The following is a 22,597-nucleotide window of genomic DNA, read 5'->3' as shown; positions in this document are numbered from 1 at the left end:
GCTGTGTTTGTGTTGCTGCAGAGTGACCGTGCAGGGAGAGACAGAAAAAGAAAAGGGAGAGAGAAACTACTGATAATACAAACTGCAAACTCTCTGAATAAAAAAACAAAAACAAAACATAAAAAAAAAAAAACAGCATGTGCAGGGGTAAGTTATTTATTCAGATAATGTCAGACTTTGTGCAGACTGATTTAAAAAGGACGTGACATTACTCCTTTAAAGACTTCTCCCTCATTCAGCCTTTCACTGTGCCGTCTGCAGACTTTTGCCATTTACATGCACTGTTGGAAAAAGCTGATTAGAAACCTGATTACATGTATACATGGCAGAGAAGAACTCTACCAGGGGAAATCAGGGTTCCCTAATCCCCTATCCCAAAACCAGCTTTCCCGTTCTGAAATCCATTTTCCGGAATAGGCCAAACGTAACCTTAAGTGCATGTAATGCTCGTTATATGACTGTAACAAACTCTGTACAAATGACTGTAAATGTGTTGGTACAAACTATGTTTTTGACTTGGTGGGGCACTTTTTGTTGTTGTAAAACCACATAGACAGCAGTTGGAAATGTCGGGCATGGGATGTGGGGTCTGCCCCGAGGGCCTGCAGTATAATTAAGGCCTTTGCCAAATTACAGGCCAAAGACAACTTAACAGAGTTCTTTCTAGGGCTAAGGGATAAGTCACCCATTGTACTAATGATCTGAAGTTAGAGAGCAAATTGAAATGTACAGCATCAACATCAGCAGAAGGGCGCCCAACTCATTTCAGATATTTTCAGTGCGCCCTTTTTATTTTATTTTATTGTGGCTTTAAAAAAACTGATTTGGTAGGAAATAATAACATTACAGTAAGTCCAATGCATTTTTAAGATGCGTAGCAAAAGAGGAATTTAAAGTGGGTAAAACTGGGGATGTACTGGCTCTCTCAGCATTTTCTAGCACACAGGCAACACTAAGAAAAACAATTGTGGATGTGGGTGTCTGTCAACAAGCAAGTTCATGTTTAAATAACATGTCAACCAAAAAAACCATTATGCATTTTAACACTACTAGATATTTTGCCAGCTCTGAGACAAGTCCTCATTACGTTCCATCAAAAAGGAAATTGGTACTTAAAAAATAAACCGATTATAGACCACAGACATGTGTTTTGTTTATTTCTAATCCTTAAAACAATTACAGAAGCCATGCATTTCACTTCTTTTCCTTTCTCTGTTTGCAGATTCAGGAAATTAGCTGCAGATATTAACTCACTAAGAGTTGCCAGTTTATCAGACAAACTTGTATATTCCTGGAGAAATTCTAATTGAAATGAAGCCTTTTTGACAATGTAGTGACGCAAGTCTATGGTAAAACAATAACATTTGAATATTACATATGGGTTTATCAAGATGATTTGTGCTATGATAATCTATATATGCTGTTTTCCCTATGCCAAACACACAACAAAGCCAAGGTTTGCATCCTTTTTTTGAAATTTCAAGTTTTTCCATCAACATGTTATTTAATGCACAATAAGCTAGTACAAATGTTCCTTTGTGAGAAATTGATTAATGTTAAATTTTAAATTATGTGGGGATAGAAACCTTCGCAATATTTTCATTTTCGATATTTTATTATAACTTTTTTTTAATACAGTCCTTGACCGTTTTCGTTACTTCTGATGACAAAAGAACATTTATACTAGTTAATGTGCAATGTTAAAATGTTAAGTTAACGATTAGGTTTGCATCCCTTTAAACTGAATTTGCATGTTAATTTCTGATGAAGAAACATTTGTACATGCTAATTTGTACATAGCATAGATATGCAGGACTGTGTTTACTCTTGTTCTGAGGATAACTGACCTGGTTGATTGAATTGGCAGAGCAAGAGGCCAGGCCTGTTCCCAGAGAAGACACAAAGAAGATAACTGGATCAAAAGGCACTGGAGCCATTGCATAGCCAGCTGCTGCAGTTGCAACCACCAATGCTGAAATTTAAAAAAAAAATAAATAAAAAAAAAAAAAAAGAGAGAATAGTGAGAAGGAACACAGCAAGTTCACAACACTACAAATCCTGCAAAAATAACAATAAGTGAATAACTCATCCATGGGGTTTTCATCTGACAGCATTCCCCTGAGTAAATAAGCTACATTCTTAAGACACTATGTAATAGCTTTATTTAAACTTAACAGTTACACAAATATGTTTGAACACAGATCTGATAAACTGTTCGCATTCAATAGGTGGTTTCAAAATTTGAATCAGATTAAATACAATGCTATTAAACCTTAACCCAAGTTTCAGATATGGATTTCAATACATTACACCTTTTTTCTCAATTTTCTTTTTTGTAAATAGAGCAGCAACAACAGCATGGTAGGCTGTGAAGATCACAAACTACGTTTCGGAATAGCCTAAGCACAAAATAAACTGTAACAGTAGCACACTGTGCCTGTCTGCTTCTTATATTTGGAGTAACCCTGTCCAAGTATTTACTTCCATCTGTGACAAGTCAAATTATGTAATTAATATGTACTCTGCACTCTACCTGTAAGTTTGATTTTTGCAAGCTTTGCGTAGATTTCCGGTAAGTCACCCACATCAACCTTCGACTGCTTCCACTGTCTTTCCAGACACGATCCCCTTTCTTTGTTCACCTCGATGTTAGGAGTCACATCTGAAGTCACAACCGCACTGGATACAGAATCTTTCTGTATTGCCACATCTTCTGTAGAAGGCTTTAAGGGGGAGATTTCCAGCTGTGTCTCGGGGTATGCAACAGCAGGATCAATAGTAGGTATTCTCTCCACCTGCCTTTCAACACTGTCATCTCTTTCATCTACAATGGTCTGAACAGAAGCCTGTTTCAGGATGGCACGTTGGTGGAGCTCACTGGTATTCTTTGTCACATACTGAAAGAAAAATAGGTGGAGAAAGTGAATCATGGGATAATGTCCTGTTGTGACAATAAAACTACATTTAAAAAATGCACACAAAAATATAAAGGATAAAGAATAAGTATTAATATAAAGCAACCAACATTTTACACTGCCTAGAACACTGCAATGGAAAAAAAAAAAAAAAGATTTTGGGCTTAGTTCAAGTTACCTGCCGTTTGAGAAAGTTGAGATGCTGGTAAGTCAGCCAGTTTGATGGAGCTCTTCCATGCAGCTGAATAAGACTACGGGCAGTCTGGTTACATCGAATAGGAACATTTTGGACTAATTTCTGTTTCACACCTAAACCAACCAACCCTATAAAATGAAAAAACAGTGTTTAGCAAGTGAAATATATACCATTGTTTTGGTACAATTCTGCCAGTGTACACACACACACACCTTATTGTGGCAATTAAAAGACAAGGTTGGACTCCTGCACTGTATTGATGTCACTTGGGTCAGATTAATATAATTTCCCTTCTAGCATGTTTACCAACAGATGTACAACATTTGGCCTACCCTAATTTGTATCATTTCTTTACGTTTTGAACCCTGTCCATTAGGCTTATGATGATCATTTACAGCTAACAGCTATACAATAAAGACTCCCTTTCTTTAAATAAATTTAAATTACAGTAAAACGTTACATCTAAAAATCAGCTAAATTTGTTTGAAAACATTTTTAAAATCTTTCCAAGCTACAAACTAAATTACTTTTCTTCTAGCAAAAAGGTCAGGTAATGTGCTTTTGTTCTTATAAAATGATTGGTTTTACTTGAAACTTTCTAAGAGGTAGTAATTCTACGGTGTGTTTTTTGCCGTGTTTTAGTTGGTAGCAGTGGATTTACCGGACTGTATTATACTGAAACACGTGTTACTGGTAGTGGTAAATAGAATGAGCAAAAGATTGTACAAATCTCAGTGCAATGTAACTCAGCGTCACTGTGAACTACAAACTTACACACAGTAAAAAAAAAAAAAAAAAAAAAGTAAAATTAATACTTCTCAGACCTGGTCATTCAAGACGGAGCATAACTGATTTCCTAAATAGATAACTTGAGACGCAGCTGGTGTACTGAAGTGAATTTTATTTTGCAGGTGTATCAGATCTAGTGGGCATTAAGTGCATAGCTACTAGGCTTCACATACACTAAGCTACTAGTTTAAATCTGGCTATGACCAATATGATGCCAACATGCAACAGATCCTACGTCATTTGATATCTATAACGTTGAGCTTCCGCTAAAACCGCCTTGGAAAGGTGATTTAACCTTGCCACCATTTGGGCTGGTTAATAAACTGATAGGTGTTTCTTATATTTTATGTGGATATCAGAAACGCACCATTAACGCTATAGTGTTAATGCGTGGAATCCAAATATGAGGTAAACGTCATAGCCACTGTGTTGTCGGAGGCATCCTTTCTTTACAATTAAGGTCAATTCAAAGTGATGAATCACATTTTTTCCACGTTGCTGGTTAACTACCAATTACACTCAAACAAACACAACGCTATTGTGATAAAACCCGCCGAGTGTGAGTTAAGGTCACCTTTACACTACTGCCAAACATCTCAGGTGCTAACCCGGTACGCTAGCCTACATGCTAAGCTAGCCAGCTAGCTTCGCTTTAGCTTCAGCGGCTGTTTTCAGTCGATGTAATTTAAAAATGTATTTGATACAGAACAGCATGTAAAAGTAAGCACCACGTTGTCTCCGGTTTTACCTGACAGTCTGCTACATGGCGTTTTATACATGTTGTCGACGCATAAAGCCGTCTGACGTTTCGACCCCTTCACACCGTGCAGGCCGCCATTTTGACCTCGTTAGATGAAGGCAAACACTTCCGGGTCAAAACCGATAAGCGCTTTTTTCTCCTTCATGCTTTATTGACATTACATTCCAATGTAGTTTACATTAATTATACTTGCGTCAGGAAGGGCATCCGCCGTAAAAACTGTGCCAAATCAAGATGCGGACAATGATCCGCTGTGGCGACCCTGAACTCACAAGATAAGCCGAAAGGACAAAAAAAAAACAAAACTGTGTTTGAAATCATGTTATTTTAATTGGCTTACCAACATATACATAATTTATGAGTATCTTTGATGAGCGGAAAACCACCAATACAAATCACAACATAAAAATAAATAAAATTTAATCAAAATAAATTTAAAAAAGGCAATGGATTTTTGGGTTTACATTTAGCTATTAGATTGTCCATCGTGCACAGGACACTGTGACATGCAGATCCCAAGATATTACATTATAGATGAAGCCCATAAGGTACTGTTCTACGATACAAATTTAAAACTTATGAAATCAGATGTTTTGTCATAGGCTAGTTTAAACTACAGTCTGGTCTATGAAGAGGACAGAAATAATAGCCTAGTGGAGTAATCAGTCTTTTTTAATGTAAAAATGTCTTACAGATCACTTCACTTCACTTGCCTCTGGTTGAATGTTATGGGGACCTTTCACTATTTTTCTACATTTATACAAGCCATATACTTTGTTTGCTGTGAAAAACAAAATCAGAATAATATTTGATGAAAACAATCATTAGTTGCAATCCCCCTACAAAGCTGCATGACTAAACCGACTATGTTAAAATGCTTTAACATAGGGCTTTTACAGAAACAACTAAGTATTTTTAGTCTTGTGCTTAGCAAAAGAAATTCTCATTAACTGCACCACCATTGTGGGATAGTAATGATATTTACATATCCTATAGAATTACACCTTACCTTTTTGGGCATTAAAAATGTACCCATTTACTTGATTTAAAAAAGAATACGAGTAAGTGACAGCAGAATGACAGAATTCTATTCTGCAGAGCAGTATTGTATAAATGGGCAATGTTACAGACTCACGACTAAATTGTTTTTGGTATTATTTTAAAATAATATTCTTGTGACACATTGCCATACTACTAAACAGCAGCCTTTATTAAATATTGTATTAATATCATATATGCGGTGTAAAAACTACCTGTCCTCTTTTTCACTGCAGTGTAATGTTTAATTGCGTGTTTCTTTATTTCACAATAAACGTGATGATGGTTCTCATTTCAGGCAAAGTAATCTACGATAACAGCGTTGAAACCACAGGTTTATTCCATTTCAAACATATGTCTCTGTACTATAATTCAAAGAGGACACCAATAGTTTTCCAGCAAGCAAAGTCTTCAATTAAAATCTGTGTTTTACACCAGTTGCCAGGTCACTAAAAATCTTCATGATCTCAATTATTACCCAATGCATCTAAATTAAAAGCTGGATTCATTTAATCCAAAATTGCAATCTAATTCAATATCTGGCCTTTTGCCTCTTGACCTTGTGTGTCCTCTGAGTAGCCGTGCTGTTTGGCCTGTTATTTGTATGTATGAGCATCTTGTTTGCCCTGGTTGCTACGGATAAAGGTGGAAACCTGATTAATATCCTTTCCACTGCTTTCACTTCACAGCCTGGCTTTAGTCAAACAAAGATAATAAAACAGTGTGATTGGTTGTTTCAATGCAGTGTTTCATTTCCTTGAACAATAACATTTTATTGACCCAGGAGGACCATTATTATGGTGAGCTGATTGTAGAAATCATATTCAATATAAATGAAAACATTCTTTGTTGTTCATCTGGTAATTACATTTGGATACAAACTAATTTTGCAGTCTTCATGTACTGTAAAAGTGCAGTTCACTTTTCAGCAATCAGTCATATGACGTATGGGATTTGTTTCAATGAATGAGCCATGATGCAAATATCTTTTACGATCACAGGTGTTGTTTATGAACTCAAAGCAGTCCAAGCGGAGCTTTTCTTCTTATTCATCTCATTCATTTCACTCCACTGCCAGCTACTCCTTCCCAGCTAAGATTAGATGGTGTAATCTTCGTGCACCATCAAGATGCAGTGGCTGATGAATGCCAACAATACACACAAGGCCATCCCAGACTCAGCCCAAGAGCACCTTTATTACAGGAGATAACCATTACAGGCTGTCCTAAGAGATTTCATTCTGCACTGACCCAGTCAAGCACTTTAGGATTAGTGCTGAAAAAAAAAGGTTTATTGCTCAGTTTTACTCCATACAGAGAGTGCTGTTTGATAATTTCACACTGTGTGAAAATCCAAAGATTTTAAAGAGTTCTCTTTTATATTCCAAAAAGAGTCTGGATCATATCAGAGGATTTTTCCATATCTCTTGTTCACAGATGAAATAGAAGTCACAAATTGCTTCAATTAGTATACAATATCCTGTACATGAAAATATCCAAGTATACCCATATATCATACATTTAAATATTTGGACTCAGTATTTTAATGGAATATGACCCTTCAACATCAAAATGTGGTGGAATATTATGGACAAATATAACCCCAAGGGATACTTCGACTGTCAACTTGTCTATGAGAACAGACCCAAAAGTAAAAACATGTGGCTTATGATAATATAAGGGAACTTTATTCTGAAATGAGGGAAAAGAAGGAATAACAAAATTCACTCAACTTAACAGGACAGGCTGTTGATTCAGAAAAAAACTAAGGAACTAAGCTTGAAACTAGAACAGGAGAACTAAAGTGTCAGAAAATAACTTGAAAACCTGATCTCGTAGGATGTCAACCGGGGTTAGTGAAACTAAGGGTTTGAGCACGAAGCAGGGCTAGTTAAACTAAGAGTCAGGGTTTGAGAGGGAGTACAAAAACTGGGGTATGGAATTGACCAAGCTGGAAAAAACAAAAGGATGGGAGTGTAAATGTAAACTAGGTAAGAGAAAGAAACACGGAACATCCGAAGGGGTGAACTAAAAATCACTCCAGAGGCGAGGGCAAAAACCAGCTAGATCCTGAGATAAATACGACATACGAAAACACAAATCAAGAGAAAGCAAAACACAAAGTGGGACTACAATAACCAAAAGGGCCAAGCTACAATCCAGGCTGAGATAACTAAAGACCAAGCATAAGAAGTGGAAGCTGAGCACAAACAAAAGAACAGATGGGAAACCGGTAAAACAGAACCTAAAGGTGGACACTAACTGAGCAGGTAACAGGGCAGAATAGAAAGAGCTAAAAACTTAAAGGTGCACGCCGTGAACAGATATGAGAAATAACCGAGTGTGTGGAAATCCACAACATATAAAGAACAGCTAATAACAACAAACCACAGCACATACAACAGAGCTAACTAAGGAACACTAGACCAAAAGGTGACCGACAACAGAGTCCAAGGTCCAGGTACTGGTGTGCACTGTGTCCATAAAAGAGGATTAAGGCTATTGTAAAATAAATACATTTTAATTATGACTTTTTTTTCTCAAAATTCTGGGAAAAAAGTCAGAACTCAAAGTAACTATAATCCTCTGCGCTATGAGTCAGTATTTGTTAAATGGTAAAATGTTTATCTCTCAGTATCCAAATGTGACCCCAGGACAAATATGAACACATCTGAACTCAGCATTTGGAAAAGTATTTGACCTAATCTGTTGCTTATCAGCAGTGTTGAAGAACAAAAAAATAAAAAACTGTCATAATTTGATTTTATATTTAACTGACATTGATAACTTCAGTAGTATCAAATTGGTCCCAATCCAAAAATTATAGGATCCCTCCTCGCCAACAGATACGAGTCGAGATGGTGAAGTATTTTGACACCAGAAATGAAATGTGTGTGGATTTTAAAAATAACAACAGTCATGTCAAAAACTGGAGATTTCATTTGTATTGAAATGGTCCCAGTCTGGAGATAAAACACGCTCCAGTCATAATGTATGATAATGTTGCAATCGGAGAGTATCCAACCTAAATTTCCTCATGGGACGTAATTAAAATACTCAAAATTCCAGATTATATTGCATGATGTCATGTTTGCTCCATTTTGCTTCTACGCAGCTACAGGAAATGTGGATAATTTTGAGTTTGTGGTGGAAAAGGAGATTCTGACACTTTAAAAAATAAAGGATTGTGTTGTTCTTCTAAAGACAGGATGCTCCACTTATTTAGATAATTGCATGATGCAAGCCACTGAGTAAAGACAAAGCCTTTAATGCCTATGGTCCATAAGGTGGAGGACCTGGAGAACAGATGGACAAAGCCCTGTGAGTGGAATGGCCCAGTAACAATAGGAAGAGTTTGTGAGGTCTGTTCAACCCAAAAGGGGCTTTCAAAGAACATTTACAGTTATTCTGCCTGTAGTGGTGGTCACAGTAGGAGGGCCTTTTGTCATGCTGCTTTCACTGCATCTTGGAAAAAGGAAAGCATCCTCTCCAGAGTGAAACAAAGGCATAAAAGAAGTCAAAGCTTGTACTGTGTCAGGCTATGTCGGCTTTTAGCCAAAGGGCTTTGCAATATTGCTTCTCATTCACCCACACTTACACACTGACGACAGTGGCTGCCATGTATGTGAGTGACCCACCAGAAGCAACTTAGGGTTCGGTATCTTGCCCAAAGACACTTCAACATGTAGCCAGGAGGGACTGGGAGCTGAACCACTAACCCTGTTGTCCGTACACAACTGCCTTACCAACGGCAGACGCATGGTGGAATTAGAGTTTTGTGTATTTGGAGTGATTGTGAATTACTTAAGGACGTGTGAATTTTAGAGAGGAAATTGATCCAATAAATTCGCCTGAAATTTTCAGCACGACACCACATGTGAAGCATCCTAAAAATGGGGGTATAAACAATAGCAATGTCGGTAGATTACTAACACATACAGGTCTGTGTTTAGTCTTTACAAAATATCTAATGATCACTTAAAATCCTTTGTTTTCTTAGCTAAATGATTTCAAAACAGCCCAATTTACATGCAAGAAAAGCAAAAACAAATAATTCCTAAGTGGAAAACAGATGTCAGAAAGATGGATGGGCGGGCAGTGTCAGGATCTCTGGCTGCCTGGTTTAGTGTGAAGCTATCGTGGCAACAGGAAAAAGTGTCTCTTAAGCAATTTCAAGGGTCCAGGAATTTGCTCCGTTCTCTGTTTAAAACACAGCTCCTTGGCACTCAGTGGTGAAAAGGTGACATGCTGAATCAACTGAAGGGTGAATGGGCCCCAGGTTGTGTAAGCAAAGAGCTGAAAGGTCATTAATAGACAGTAATACGTTACTCCAAGCACACAGACTGCTGCCCACATATGGCGCTGAAGAAATGGCCAAATCATTTTTTATTCTATTTTTACATGTCTCACCCTGGGGAGCACACTAAGCCTCAATAATGAGACACCCACCTCCCAAGAAGACCCAGTAAATGGCCTAGTCCAATAACGGAGGCCTCCCAGACCTTTCATCACCCCAGTTCATCTGCTCTGATTTACAAGCTCGGTCCCAGAGGCTTCAGTGCTATCACTAATCCCACGGGGATGACCATTTGAATGGCAGTGGTCAGACCTCCTAAAAAAGGCAGACAGTGCCACATAACTCCAAGCAGAAACAGATGCAAAGAGGCTCTCTTGTTTGTAATTGATTTTCAAGGGCAGAATCTTGTTGTCATAGTTTGTCTAACAAGCCCCTGGCTGGCGCCCTGTTGCTCGTCAACGGCGGGGCGTCGGAGCGACCATGCAACCGCCTACCCTCACAGGGATGGTAGCATGCTGGAAGAGTGACATCACTCGTGGAATTTCCCTGTTCTTTTTAGAGATGCTTGTTTTTTTTTTTAAAGGTATTTTTGACTGAGTGAAGCATCTAAAACTTCCAAAGAAGAACTGTTGTGGTCCCCAGCTGCCGCCAACAGATTTACCCTCTTTCCACGGACAACAGGTATTCTCAGGCCCTATGGCCATCAATGTTTATGTCTGAGATCACGAGTGTCTTTGCAGGCCTCTGAGGCTAAGCCTCTAATTGGCTATGGCTCATCAATCACACAGAGCAGCCCCTTTCACCCAAAGTCCCATCCAAACAGTTAAGACGAATGAAACCCATTCAATGGACTCTATGCGTCCCAAAGGCCTAAAAGTAGGCTTTGGGAGGGGGCAAGTGGTTTCTGAGAAATTTGATTTCATCTGTCCTTTGTGTTTTCTGCTCTTCCCCCTAAAGTTAAACTAACAAAAATCCAAACGTGTCACCCCAGTTTATGATGAGGTTGAGGATTATGGAATGCTTTTTAGGGAAGCTCAAGACACTCAAAACTGGCAGACATGTGATTTTGCAACTATAGATTGATTCTCAACACGTTAAATGTTGGTTCAAGGAGAACAGGCAAACATCTGGCTTCACTTTCTTTCTTATTTGCTGTTTTTACTTCTTTGTGATTTATTGAGCGGGTAACAATAGCATTTCTTCTATTCAGCTTCATTGTCTTGGTGTGGTGGCAGCACTTGGCGACTGAGAGCTACTTATGCGGCAATGGGCAAGGTGATATTGTGCACTTTGCTGGTTGAGTGTCTGGGACCATAACGCTGAAGAACGATCCGTACAGTGTCAAAGGGGTCATAACAACTCTGCGGCTGTTATTTGTTTTGGCTGAATTCTGCAAGTCCAAGGCTTGGCTACAGTGTAACACTGAGCCCACAAATTTGTCAAGAGGAATAGGGAAAATGCCGCAGCACATGCGGTTTATGGGGTCACAGAAGAGTCTCCACATTTCTTCATATCCAGAGTTCCCAACTCACAAGTGTGTTGTTTCCATTAGTCTGGATGTGTTGTTTTTTTTATTTATCCCTTCATTGCTTTTTCTAATACTTTCATGCGACTTGTTGCCAGCAATGGCAACAAGTCGCTGACGTTTTGTTCACGAAAAACATGGGAGGTCTTTGTGATTTTGGGGAAGATCAAGTCTGATGAAGACCACAAACAAATCTGGGTTTCTGTGGTTCCATTGATATGATAAACACAAACACACACACCAAACAGAGCGGAAGCCCGTCTACGTCCGATTCTCCTCAGTAACCGAGGGTAATCAGCTGTGTCATCCTCATCATAAATCTCCAAGTACGGCAGTGGCTCCCAGCCCAGATGGAAATAGGTTCAGTTGCACTTGCCTCCGTGTCATAAATCCATGGCCGTCTTTGTGGGATCGGTTTCCTGCCTTGTGTATGTCTCCCCACAGAGGAGTACATGGGGGAGGTGAGGATATTGCAAGACCGCAGTCTCCTCAAGGAGTCAATTTGCAAAATGGACTATCTCTTTCCTCCCTGCTAAAATAATATTGGGTTTTAAGGCAATTTTTTACCATCAAATGCAGATTTCCACATTGTTCCCCGTAGCTGGAAGACAAACACGTACCCCCTATTGGGCAATGTTGCTTGCAATTTGAAAGATAAAATCTGCAGTTGAATCATTTCTTTACAATCGGTTTAAATTTAGGTAAAACTCAAGCTTTGATTCTCAATGAGAATGTAGAAAACCTGGATGCATGCTGGTCAGTTTATCTGTCATAAAGGCCGAACCATAACATGCCATTTGTACTGAAAATTGTACTCAGTCTGTCTGACATTTATTGCTTTAAGAGCGAAATAATTGTTGGTTGACTATAATCACTGACCATAACCTAATTCTACTCTATGTCGCATTTAATGCATTTTTTTCATAATAAAACAAAATAAAATTCAATTGATTGCCAACATAAAAAAGCAAAAGCTCATCTTAAAATATTTATATGACTCTGTCTGGTATAGATATAAAATTCAGCTGATGTGCTGTTGGCACATTTTTAAATCAACTGTACACTAGACTCTTGTCTTGTTTCTTCCATTACTATTTTCTTTGCTCTTCCCTTTTAACATCCTCGTAAAATGGCTTCATCACAATATTTCTGCCACAAAAATTGTGTAAAACACTCAGTGAATTTTGAGAAGGTCTTCTATTCTCAATGGGAACCGGCTAGTTTTACGTGCCGTGTGATAACCTTGAGGCCAGAAGAGGACCTTCCTGGCTGCAGGACAGTGTGCATGGCTCCGTGGATGACAGAGTCTTGGCAGCTGTGGTCTGTGGGGTCTCGTAAGACAGAACATTCCTGGATGCCGCTCTCATATGTGGGGACAAAGCTGTTTCACACATCAACATGAAAGTCCGGGCTGCCTGTACTGTGGTGGTGGTCTTCTCATCACTTCCCCATCCCCCAGCCAACCCCTACAGGGACTTCACAGTCGCATGCGATCATCTTCCACTCTTCAGTTAGAAAAAAAACCTAAATACAATCAAATTCATAATTAAATACCTTAAAATGACCCATTAAGAGAGTCTGCTTTGTAATGTGCCTACGCTAAAAAAAACCCTGAATATTCTAATAGATTATATTTCTCATAGCAGTTTATACAAGAGCTCTATTACTTTTTACGAAATTGCATTTTAGTAGTAACAAATTAAGAGTATTTAAAGTATGGAAATGAGCAAGAAGCTTGTTCAGAATCCGCCTCCATTGTTCCCTCTGTTTCTGAATCCCTCTCCCTTTTTGGAAACTGCCAAAATGACAAAGTGCACAAGAAAAGCATGGTGGCAGAAAACGAGGGAATCCTATCAGTGCATGAATTTAATTACCACTCAGATGGCTCCACATAATGAGGAAAGGTGGATGTATGAGGGACTTGCATAATTCATTTCACTGTTCTCATTTAAACCTGCCCTATAGCCTCCTCAGCACTCCTCTGTATTTCCTGCATGTGCCACATTTCTCTGATCTATAATCAATAATTTCTTTCCAACCAAAAACATTTGCATTTTGGGAATTATCAGTGCAATATGTGCCTCTTAGGGAGAACTTGCACTGCAGTTGGGTATGTAGTTGGTTAAGATAGGCTTTCATGTTGCAGACCTCATTCTCCCGTTTTATTCTGCCACTGTAATAAATGGCAGAGCTGCACCACAGTCAAAGCTTGCAGTGCACTACAGCACATAGACATAAGACCTCAGCAGACAATAAAAGCCAGATGCCCACTTCATAATTTCATATTTCCTCTCACAGGTGTGCCAAAAGAACATGGTAGTTTGCTGTTAGCTGTAGTCTTCATGGTGTGTTCAGGTGCCACTTTTTGGCTCAGATGAAAGCTACATGAGCTTCCGCAATGATCAAGGCTTTGTTCCCGCTAGTTCTTCGATGTGAACTTGGTGCGTCTCTGCATCTACTTCTAAGAAAACAGATTTTCTTAAGGTTTGAGATAAAAAGGGTTCCAATTCAAAAAGAGTAAGAGCCTTTTCATGATCTAGTGCCTCATTTATATGATAGTGATGTGATCAGCTTAAAAATAATGAATGATCTGCCAACCTATGGCGTTTGATTTCCAGTCAGGCATCTTGTACAGCCAAGCATCTAATCCAACCATCTCCAATAGAATTTCTGCTGCGGTATAATGATGACATGCTCATCGTTCATTTTCCCCATTTCCAAGATATAAATCTCGTTTTTTTGAGAGGCTCTCGGGTTGTAGACAAAGATCAAAGAGTGTCCTAGAGTTAGTCGATTTTTAACCTTGACCAGAAGATGTCGACTTTTGCTGAAAGTTAAACTTTTTTTTACTGTTTCTGGGATTTATAGCTTACACAAGTGGTTCAATGCTGATTACCTGGCTCAGGTGTGTTCAGTCAGTCGGAAGCTGGAACATACCATCTTAAATAAGGACAAATTGAATCCGAATTGTCCAGCTTCTAATTGGCTGAACACACATGATCCAGTGTAATGCAGGGTTAGTTGACAAACAAGCAGAGCAGGGGGTCCTTGAGGAGAAGGATTGAGAACCATAGACTTGGACCAATGACTTTCCCTAACCCCAACCCAAACCATCTTCCTCTCAACATCCATCTCCTACCAAAATCTCTAGCTACCTGCGGCTAAGGGCTGGTAGTTTTTGCATCTTCCTCACCTTATTCAGGTGCCAAGCTATAATCTGCTCATTACTGCCCCCTGAGGCAGCGTTGAGCACATTACTGCCTCGGTTGTAGTGGCTGAATACGACACCCTCCACAACTATGGCTGATAAGGGTGCTTCCCCTGTGCTCTGCATACATCATGAAAACAGACCGTTTGAAATGCTTTGTTGTTTTTCCTCTGGGATGCTTCTTCTCTCCTCTGTGTAGCAAAACAAGTTAAACAATATGCACACTCTGAAAAATATAAAAACCTAGTGCAAAAAAGTTTTCATCCCCAGATATACTACAATATGAACTCTTGTTGTAACACAAGCTTTGTAGTGGTCCATCTCCCCAAAGGTCTGTGTCTTTCAACAGACCTCTGGGTTCATTTTGCCCCTTTTACAGAGCCTTAAAGCTTCATTAGGCTGAATTCCTGAGTTTTTACAATAAACTATCCATTCCCTGATGTTATGAGGTACATGTTTCTACAATAAAGACATTTTACTTGCTATGGTTTTCAGTGTTGCGGTGAGTGTTGCGGTGTGTAAATGTGCATGTTTGTGGAGTGTGTGTGTGTGTGTGTGTGTCAGCAATGGTGCGGCTGGTTGTTTGAAACTCGACCCAGAGGCTAGTTGGATTCATGAAGGGCCTCTTTCATGTCCCCTTCCCATCCGGTGTCTGACTTGAATCGACCTGCCTGAATCAAGTGCTTCCTTATGCCAAATGTTTACTCGCCTACTTAAGAATATTAAACAGGTCTTTTTGTGGAGAGGGAAAGACACTGGCGATGTGTACCATGTATGTATTACGGTGTCAGTCAAACGCCTGTGGCATTCAGCAAAAAAACAGACACTGTTGCCATTTTGTTTTTCACCCTCCTTATCCATTCTCTGCCGCTCGACTGTATCTCACTGTCCAAAAAACAAAAACAAAAAATATATCCATTTAAAATTGTTTAATCCACGGATATGCTACAGCAGTCTTAGCTTAACAAGTTGCACTAATTCGTTTTTATTTTTTCTATATGTTTTAGAATTTGCACCAGGTGGAATAGACATTATCTGGAGTTTGCATTACTGTCACTTCAGCGGGAAAGAGACAAGAAGAATAGATGGACATTTCATACTCAGGAACAGGAAACTTTATATGAGTTTAGAGCTGACAGTCTTCTGTGTTGCTGTTAGAAGTTTAACACTCAGTATTCCTGCAAAGTCAACACTCAGAAATGGATGCTGTTTAGGGTTGGGAATTAAGGAAAGGAAGACAATGTCTGTGAGTTCTGATAGGTAAAGGAGCATTTACTGTTGCAGAGGTCAATGTGTTACCTGCAATATGCATGGGCACTCCGATAATTCTACAGTGTGTGTGTGTATGTGCAGCTGTGCGTATTGTAGTTAGAAAATGTCTGTTGTCCAGATTCAGGTGTGCACACTTTGAAGGTCCTATAAACTGTAGGACTAATTTGATTTAAACTAAAATGGAAAACATGTTTCGACCCCTCGATGAAAAACAGCTGTGTGCTGGATGTGGCAACCAGGTTGAGAAGCCATCTCCTCCATTTCTATGTGCATTCATGTCTGTGTGTGCGTGTGTTTTTATTCCCCCGGTGGCACATTGTCTCCAGCTGGATGCCTTTTAGCATGTTTGATAGTCTGAGGTTTCCGGTGCTCTTGCTGGGGATCGTCAAAACTTGGTTTGAAAGAATTGCTAGAAGCTTGGGAGCACCTGCGCTTCCTCTGGCTTGCTGCTCAGCTCCTAATGAACAGAAATAGAGTTGTGATTTATGATGGGCTCGTCCTTTTCCTCCAACTTTGGTTTTTGGGTATTTTTGCACGCGATAATGTGCAGTTTTACATTCCGTATCCTTTAGATTTAAATAAGAATAATGTTGAGAATTCGTCTTAATCGTTGTCAGCTTCCCTCTCAAAAGAAGAAAAATGATGAGCCGCTGATTACAACCATGCTTACAATCAAAAATGTGAAAGAAGACCACAAGCATGTACTGTTACACCTGGATCCTCCCGAACATCCTAATATCTTGCAAATCTCCACTCTTTCCTCAAATATATCAGATTGCTTCCGTGGCTTGTAGCACTTGCATTTAGTGATTTAACTCAAATGTAAAATCTACATTTCCTTTTAAAAAAATAAAATTTGCTAATAAAAGTCGTTATCTGCCATTTAACTATACAAATTAGATATTTCCTTGTCCAAATCATTCAGATGAAGGCACAGTGACTATGGAGCCTCTCCTGAGACACACAGCCAACGTGTCATGTGGGATTTTTTATGCCCTTAGGACCTTTACTGTCCTGTGCGTAACCCCTGTGGGAATAATGGAGGAAACTACAGGCAGTCATTCATATTTTGTTAAGACCTGCTCTGACCTCTGCTGCTAAGTGTGAGGAATGTGAGTCCATCACGAGAAGGATGTTTTCTTCTTACGACAAGTGTTTCTAATTACATCCAGAGCATCACTGTTTTTCACGTGCAGATGTATGAGAACACACAGATTTGTTTTCCCCATGGGTCGTGTTTTTCTTTGGAGTGGAAACAGAAGGTGATGTTTTTATGATCTTCTATTATCGCTGCAACATTTGTATATATATTTTACAATTTCTCATTGCTCCAAGGGACATAATAAAGGTTTTGTCACAACACACTTCAGCTTTTATTTTTTGTTTTTGAAACACTCGCTGACAAAAAGTAGCTCCCACTGCCGGATTGTTCCAAAGGTTTTTCCATAAACATAATATTTACTGGCAGCTTTTGAAACTAACCCTTGAGGAACAAATTAGCATATGAGAAAACTTAATCACATTATATCCATTTATTGACATTTTGTACAAACAAACAGTGTGTTTTGGAATTAGCAGAAATGGATGGGGAATATGGATACACAAGGTTCAACTGAGGTCAGAACTCTTCATGAATTGGTTTCGATGGAGCAGCTTTTAATTGGGCAACGAACTCTACGACTGCAGCTGAAATTCCAGCCAGCTCCAGACAAACTATCGTTATTATATTGGAGGAGTCTTTGCCAGTGGTTTGGATCAAGTTCAAATTCAGGACTGGAAAGGTTTAGACAAGGAAACAGGGGGTTTGGGAGACAGTTATGTTAAGGTCAGGAATGAGAATGTGCTAAGGAGTCAGTCACCAATGAGCCTCCTGCCCACGCTGGCACCTTGCTGGACAATGTGTTACTGCCTTTAGGTAGAAAGTCTACTTTAAAGTACAATATGGACAAGAACAAGCTGTTTGAAGCTTGTGCCAATTGTTCTGAGCTTTTTCATTTACATTGTTCCAATTACAGTCTGCACATAACTAGGCCAGTATGGCTCATTTTATAATAAGCACAGGAGGAGCCAACAATAAATTACTTTTTTGAACATGTTCTGCAAAATTTGAAATGGCCAATTGTGAAAGGGTTCGATCATAATAATGAACCAACATAGAATTTTCCTCCAAATATCCAGTTTTGCTCAGCTTTCTTTTTTTTTTTTCACGCAAAGTTTTACTGTTTTGGTTCTCATCATCCTCACTTTTGTTCTTAAAGACTGCACTCTGGTAAACCTGCACACTGCCTGCCCAACACTAAGCTGCAGCCAAGCATAGTTAGCAGCCAGCTGGTGAACATCATGGAGCTCTAAACAGCTAAAGAGTCAAAAAAGAGAGCTGCAGTAATGGACATGACTTGAAATCAATGCAAATAATGCCTTTTGCCAAGCTGATTTGTTCATAAGCAATTCACACATCATCATTACACATGACAAGTGCACAGATTTTGAGACTATTCTCTACATATATATGATTCATGCATCTGCGTCTGAGGTGACTGTGTCAAATATTGATTATGCTGTGAAACCATCCTGCGGAAACTCCTCAAATTGGTCATTCTCAACAACTGTTTAGCTTATGAATAACTCAGTCACTTTTATGTTTAATTCAGTGTCAGAGAAGCTGTTGGCACATACTTTATGCCGACTGGCCTTTGCTTTTATTACACTTTTATAACCAGTTTGAGAGAAACTGAAATGTTATTCAAAGTCCGATGATTAACGTTTGTCTCCTTCGTACATGCACATGAGTGTGTGAATGTGCCGTGTGTACACGTATAGCTGCAGCTGTGGAGACACAGCTAATGCATAGATATTGTTCTGCTTGGGTGGGCTGAGGACCTCAAGGTAATCTCTGTTATGCAGCTGCCACCAGCGGCAGATAAACAAGCGCTGGTTAAACGATGGCTGAACCCCAGTGTGGAGGATTTGTCTGTGACACAGGTGTCATATTTAATTCCCCCATATACCAATAATTGGCTAGAAAGAAAGAGAGAGGAGTGATAGTGAATGTACACGAAGGGCTCAGACAGATGTCTAAAGATAATCCTGTGTCCATTTAAAAGTCCATTTGCCATTAGTCTGTTGGTTTTCTTTAGGGCAACAAATAGCCAACATTACTCTGCACCATATGGAGCCAATGCTCCTCACGAGGTTAGTGAGATTATTTATTAGTGTTTGACCTTTTACCTAACAAGAAAATAGCACTGACTGAAAATAATGGGCAATTTATGGAAGACGAGATCCCCTTTAATAGATAGTGCTACTTTTTTGAATCCCTCCTGTTCTTATGGCGATGAAACATTAGATTATCTGATGTGTGTAAATCTTTCTTAGCTATTCATCGGTAATGACCTCAAAAGGTCCGACAGCGTAAGGATGCTGCAGGGAACTATAGGCTTCTCCATGTTGTCTTTTCATTGGATATCACACGAGTTTTACGTCACGTTACCGAGGTACGTATCTTCCTGAAATGTAAACAGATTTTGTAATATTTAAAGGAAAGAATGGTGCCGGCTGGATACCACCTTGCCATCACTCAGAGACTAATTACACTTTCATTTCCCTCTTCCATGCCGCTCCTCCTCCTCGCAGTTCTCTTTTTTCCAGACCACACATCCATCTCCTCTCTCATGTGCGCAAATTCACACAAACACACACACATTCACGCAGTCTTATTGTCTTTATCTGCCTTCCTAAGCAGAAGCCACTGAACCTCCCAAGCCACAGCGTAGTCAGATGTCTGGCTGCTGCCATTTCTCTCACTAATTTAAAGCTACTGTATAGATTCCTTCAACGTCTCTGGGCTGAATTTGCTTTTCTCGCTCTCCGCAATCAATCACTCAAGCTTAATTGCTCAATTACTGTAGTGTAAAGCTAAGAAAGGATAGAGGGAGAGAGGACATTTTGTCAGCTCCGAGCGCTTAGTGTCCTTTGGTAAACAGACACAGGCGGGAGTGATAAAACGTGTCCTCCTAGAGGACGTCAGGGAAAGAGACTCCTTAATTAATCCAAACATTAGGCATGCAGGGGCTTTCCACATGCATCTGACTCTGGCTTACTGTCACACAGACCTGCTGTTCAATGCTCTCCTTCATATTTACATAATGCAACTTATTAATTATTGTCAAATTGAATGGCTACAGTTAAAAATTCATTGAACAGCACTGTATGAGGCTGGCTTTGACTCAAGAGTAAGGAGGTGAGCACAATGGAGGCAACAGCTTAACTGCTCTTACCTCCATTTGCAGAAATAGCCAGGAAATGATCCTGTACTACTCTAATTAAAAAAATCTTTTCATCTCATCGTCTCTACGATCCTCCACGTTAGGACCAGACTGTGGGCCACATAACAACGGGGGAGACGCACAGCTCAACCACCTCTCAGCTCTGCAATCAGAGACTCGCCCAGCCGAAACCAGCAACAAAGAAGCATATGCACGGCGCCACAGTGGGGCACTCGGCCATCGCAACAGTAAAATCGTCCTCTGTTTTTCTGGAAATAACCACTGCAAACTGTCTTTAGGGAGATAAATATTATGCGACTTGCCACACTGGAAGTTTCGTGTTAATTCACGCAAACTGTCATCAGATACAAATGTTATCGCAGAGGGGATTGAATCAAGTAACAGCTGGAGAAGCTAAGCAGCTGGGCTACTGCCTGACTGCAGACGTTATTGAGGGCATTAGCCCAGCATGTCAGGCCTGAGTCCTCCCACAGTTTGATGACCCTGTTAGTTCTTGTGCATGGCTGCCCTCGCTCTGCCGAGCTGGCACGGGGACCGCTGGTCTAATGAGACACTGGCACTTGCCTTTATTAATGGCCGCATCCCCTCGCTCATAAAAGTGACACTTTCAAGATGAGCATCTCTCGTGGCGGAGAGGTCACTCGACTCATCAGCGATGCTGTGTAAATGCAGCTGTGTTTGTCTTTCTTTTCTGTGTTACGATGTTCAGTGTTGGAATGCATTACACACCACCCTGCTCTGCTTATCCAATTCCTAATATGCATACAGCACACACTCGTTTGTCATATTTCCATTAGAATAAGAAAACATGAGCTTTTCCCAATAGGTCTACCTTGATTAGTAAATCTACGTGAATGTGCATGTCCTTGTCAGTTGCTCTCATCTAGATAGACCTACATTAATTCATTCGAGGATATGATTTATCTCTCGTTTGTCCTTTTATCAACAGTCAGTCAAAGACACATAGGACTGAGTGTAGGATTTTACTTTGCATACCTCTCAAATGCTCACACAGGAGTCCCCTGGATCAGTGTCTGCTCTCCTGGGTTAAGCAAAACAAGGCGAAGAAGGAACCAACTGGACAGAAGAGATGATAACAGAGAAGCAGTGTGAAGCGTTTGAGTTACTGAATAGGTCAAGTGAGAATAGACGGATGGGGTAAATGAGTACGGATTATCTCATCGGGGTGGGAGGGTTAGAAAAACATTTTGGTATATCCTGAAACCTCTGTCAATTGACAGAGAAAAAAAAAATCACAGCACTGGACAACAAGCAGAACATAATTCTTGTTAGTTCAGGAACAAAAAAAGTGGCTTGGACCAGGTCCAAGAGTCTTCCTGCACCCTGCGATTGCAGCACCAGCTAATTGATTTTCAGCCAGGCACAACGTCATGAAACATTATGCAACAGGATTAGGGCAACAACAGGCCCTGGGGGTGCTTCTGGTTGTAGGTGGCGAGACCTCCAATTAAATGTCCTCTTAACACAGCAGAGTTTGATCAATGTTGATATAATAGTATTTTATTTATTCTTTTCATCGTGTTTTATTACAACAACAAAATTATCTGCAAGATGAAGGTGGGTTATGGGCTTCTTTTGCATGTGATTAACTTTGTGTGTTATTACTCCTGTTGTTGTGCAGTCCTCCACGGGCCACGGGGTCAGTGGTTCGATCCCCGGTCCCGGCTATATGTCGAAGTGTCTCTGGGCAAGACACTGAACCCCTAACAGTCCATTCCCATCCCCAGCTGTGCATTGGTGGTCCAAGCCCGATACAAAATTGGGGAGGGTTGTGTCGGGAAGGACATCCGGCATAAAAACTGTGCCAAATCAACATGCAGACAATGATCCGCTGTGGCGACCCTGAAGTCACGGGATAAGCCGAAAGGACACACACACACAAAAAAAACTCCTGTTGTTGTGTATCTCCAGTTTTGGAGCTGTGCATGTCTTTTCTTTTCCATCTTTACTCTCCAGTCACCCCCAGCTAGTAAAGACAGATGGCCACCCACCCTGAGACTGTTTCATTCAGAGGTCTCTTCCATTAAAAGGTAGTTATTCCTTCTCACTGTCATCTAATGTTTGCTCAAAGGGGTTTGATGGGGCTTCTTTTTAAATCTGTTAAGTAAACTGTAGTAAATTGGCACTATATAACTATAACTATATATATATAAATAAAGCTGAATTGAAGTGAATTTCTGCTCCTCTAAGCAGTGTTTGCTCCTTGAACTATAGAGCTGCAAACATGTTACATGCTAGAATGATGGGAGGAAGGGAAGAAGGAAGGGAAATAGAAATTGAGAACAGGATGA

General features: G+C 39.9%; 1 protein-coding gene across 1 annotated transcript in view; it reads right to left on the bottom strand.

Moving 5' to 3' along the window:
- The window catches only part of cox10 (cytochrome c oxidase assembly factor heme A:farnesyltransferase COX10), a 29,755-nt gene extending 24,991 nt beyond the window's left edge, over positions 1-4,764 (bottom strand). The window contains exons 1-4 of the mRNA XM_067488605.1: positions 4,649-4,764; positions 3,094-3,239; positions 2,534-2,897; positions 1,848-1,972 (exon numbers count right to left, since the gene is read on the bottom strand). Coding sequence (XP_067344706.1) covers positions 1,848-1,972; positions 2,534-2,897; positions 3,094-3,239; positions 4,649-4,679 — 666 coding nt within the window. The 5' untranslated portion in view covers positions 4,680-4,764. The remainder of the gene's footprint in view (positions 1-1,847; positions 1,973-2,533; positions 2,898-3,093; positions 3,240-4,648) is intronic.
- Between the last annotated feature and the right edge of the window lie 17,833 nt (positions 4,765-22,597).

The sequence above is a fragment of the Channa argus genome, chromosome 20, assembly GCF_033026475.1.
Source record: "Channa argus isolate prfri chromosome 20, Channa argus male v1.0, whole genome shotgun sequence".
In the NCBI taxonomy this organism is placed as follows: domain Eukaryota; kingdom Metazoa; phylum Chordata; class Actinopteri; order Anabantiformes; family Channidae; genus Channa; species Channa argus.
The sequence above is the reverse complement of the archived record's forward strand: the minus strand, read 5'-3'. Positions and strand labels throughout refer to the sequence as shown.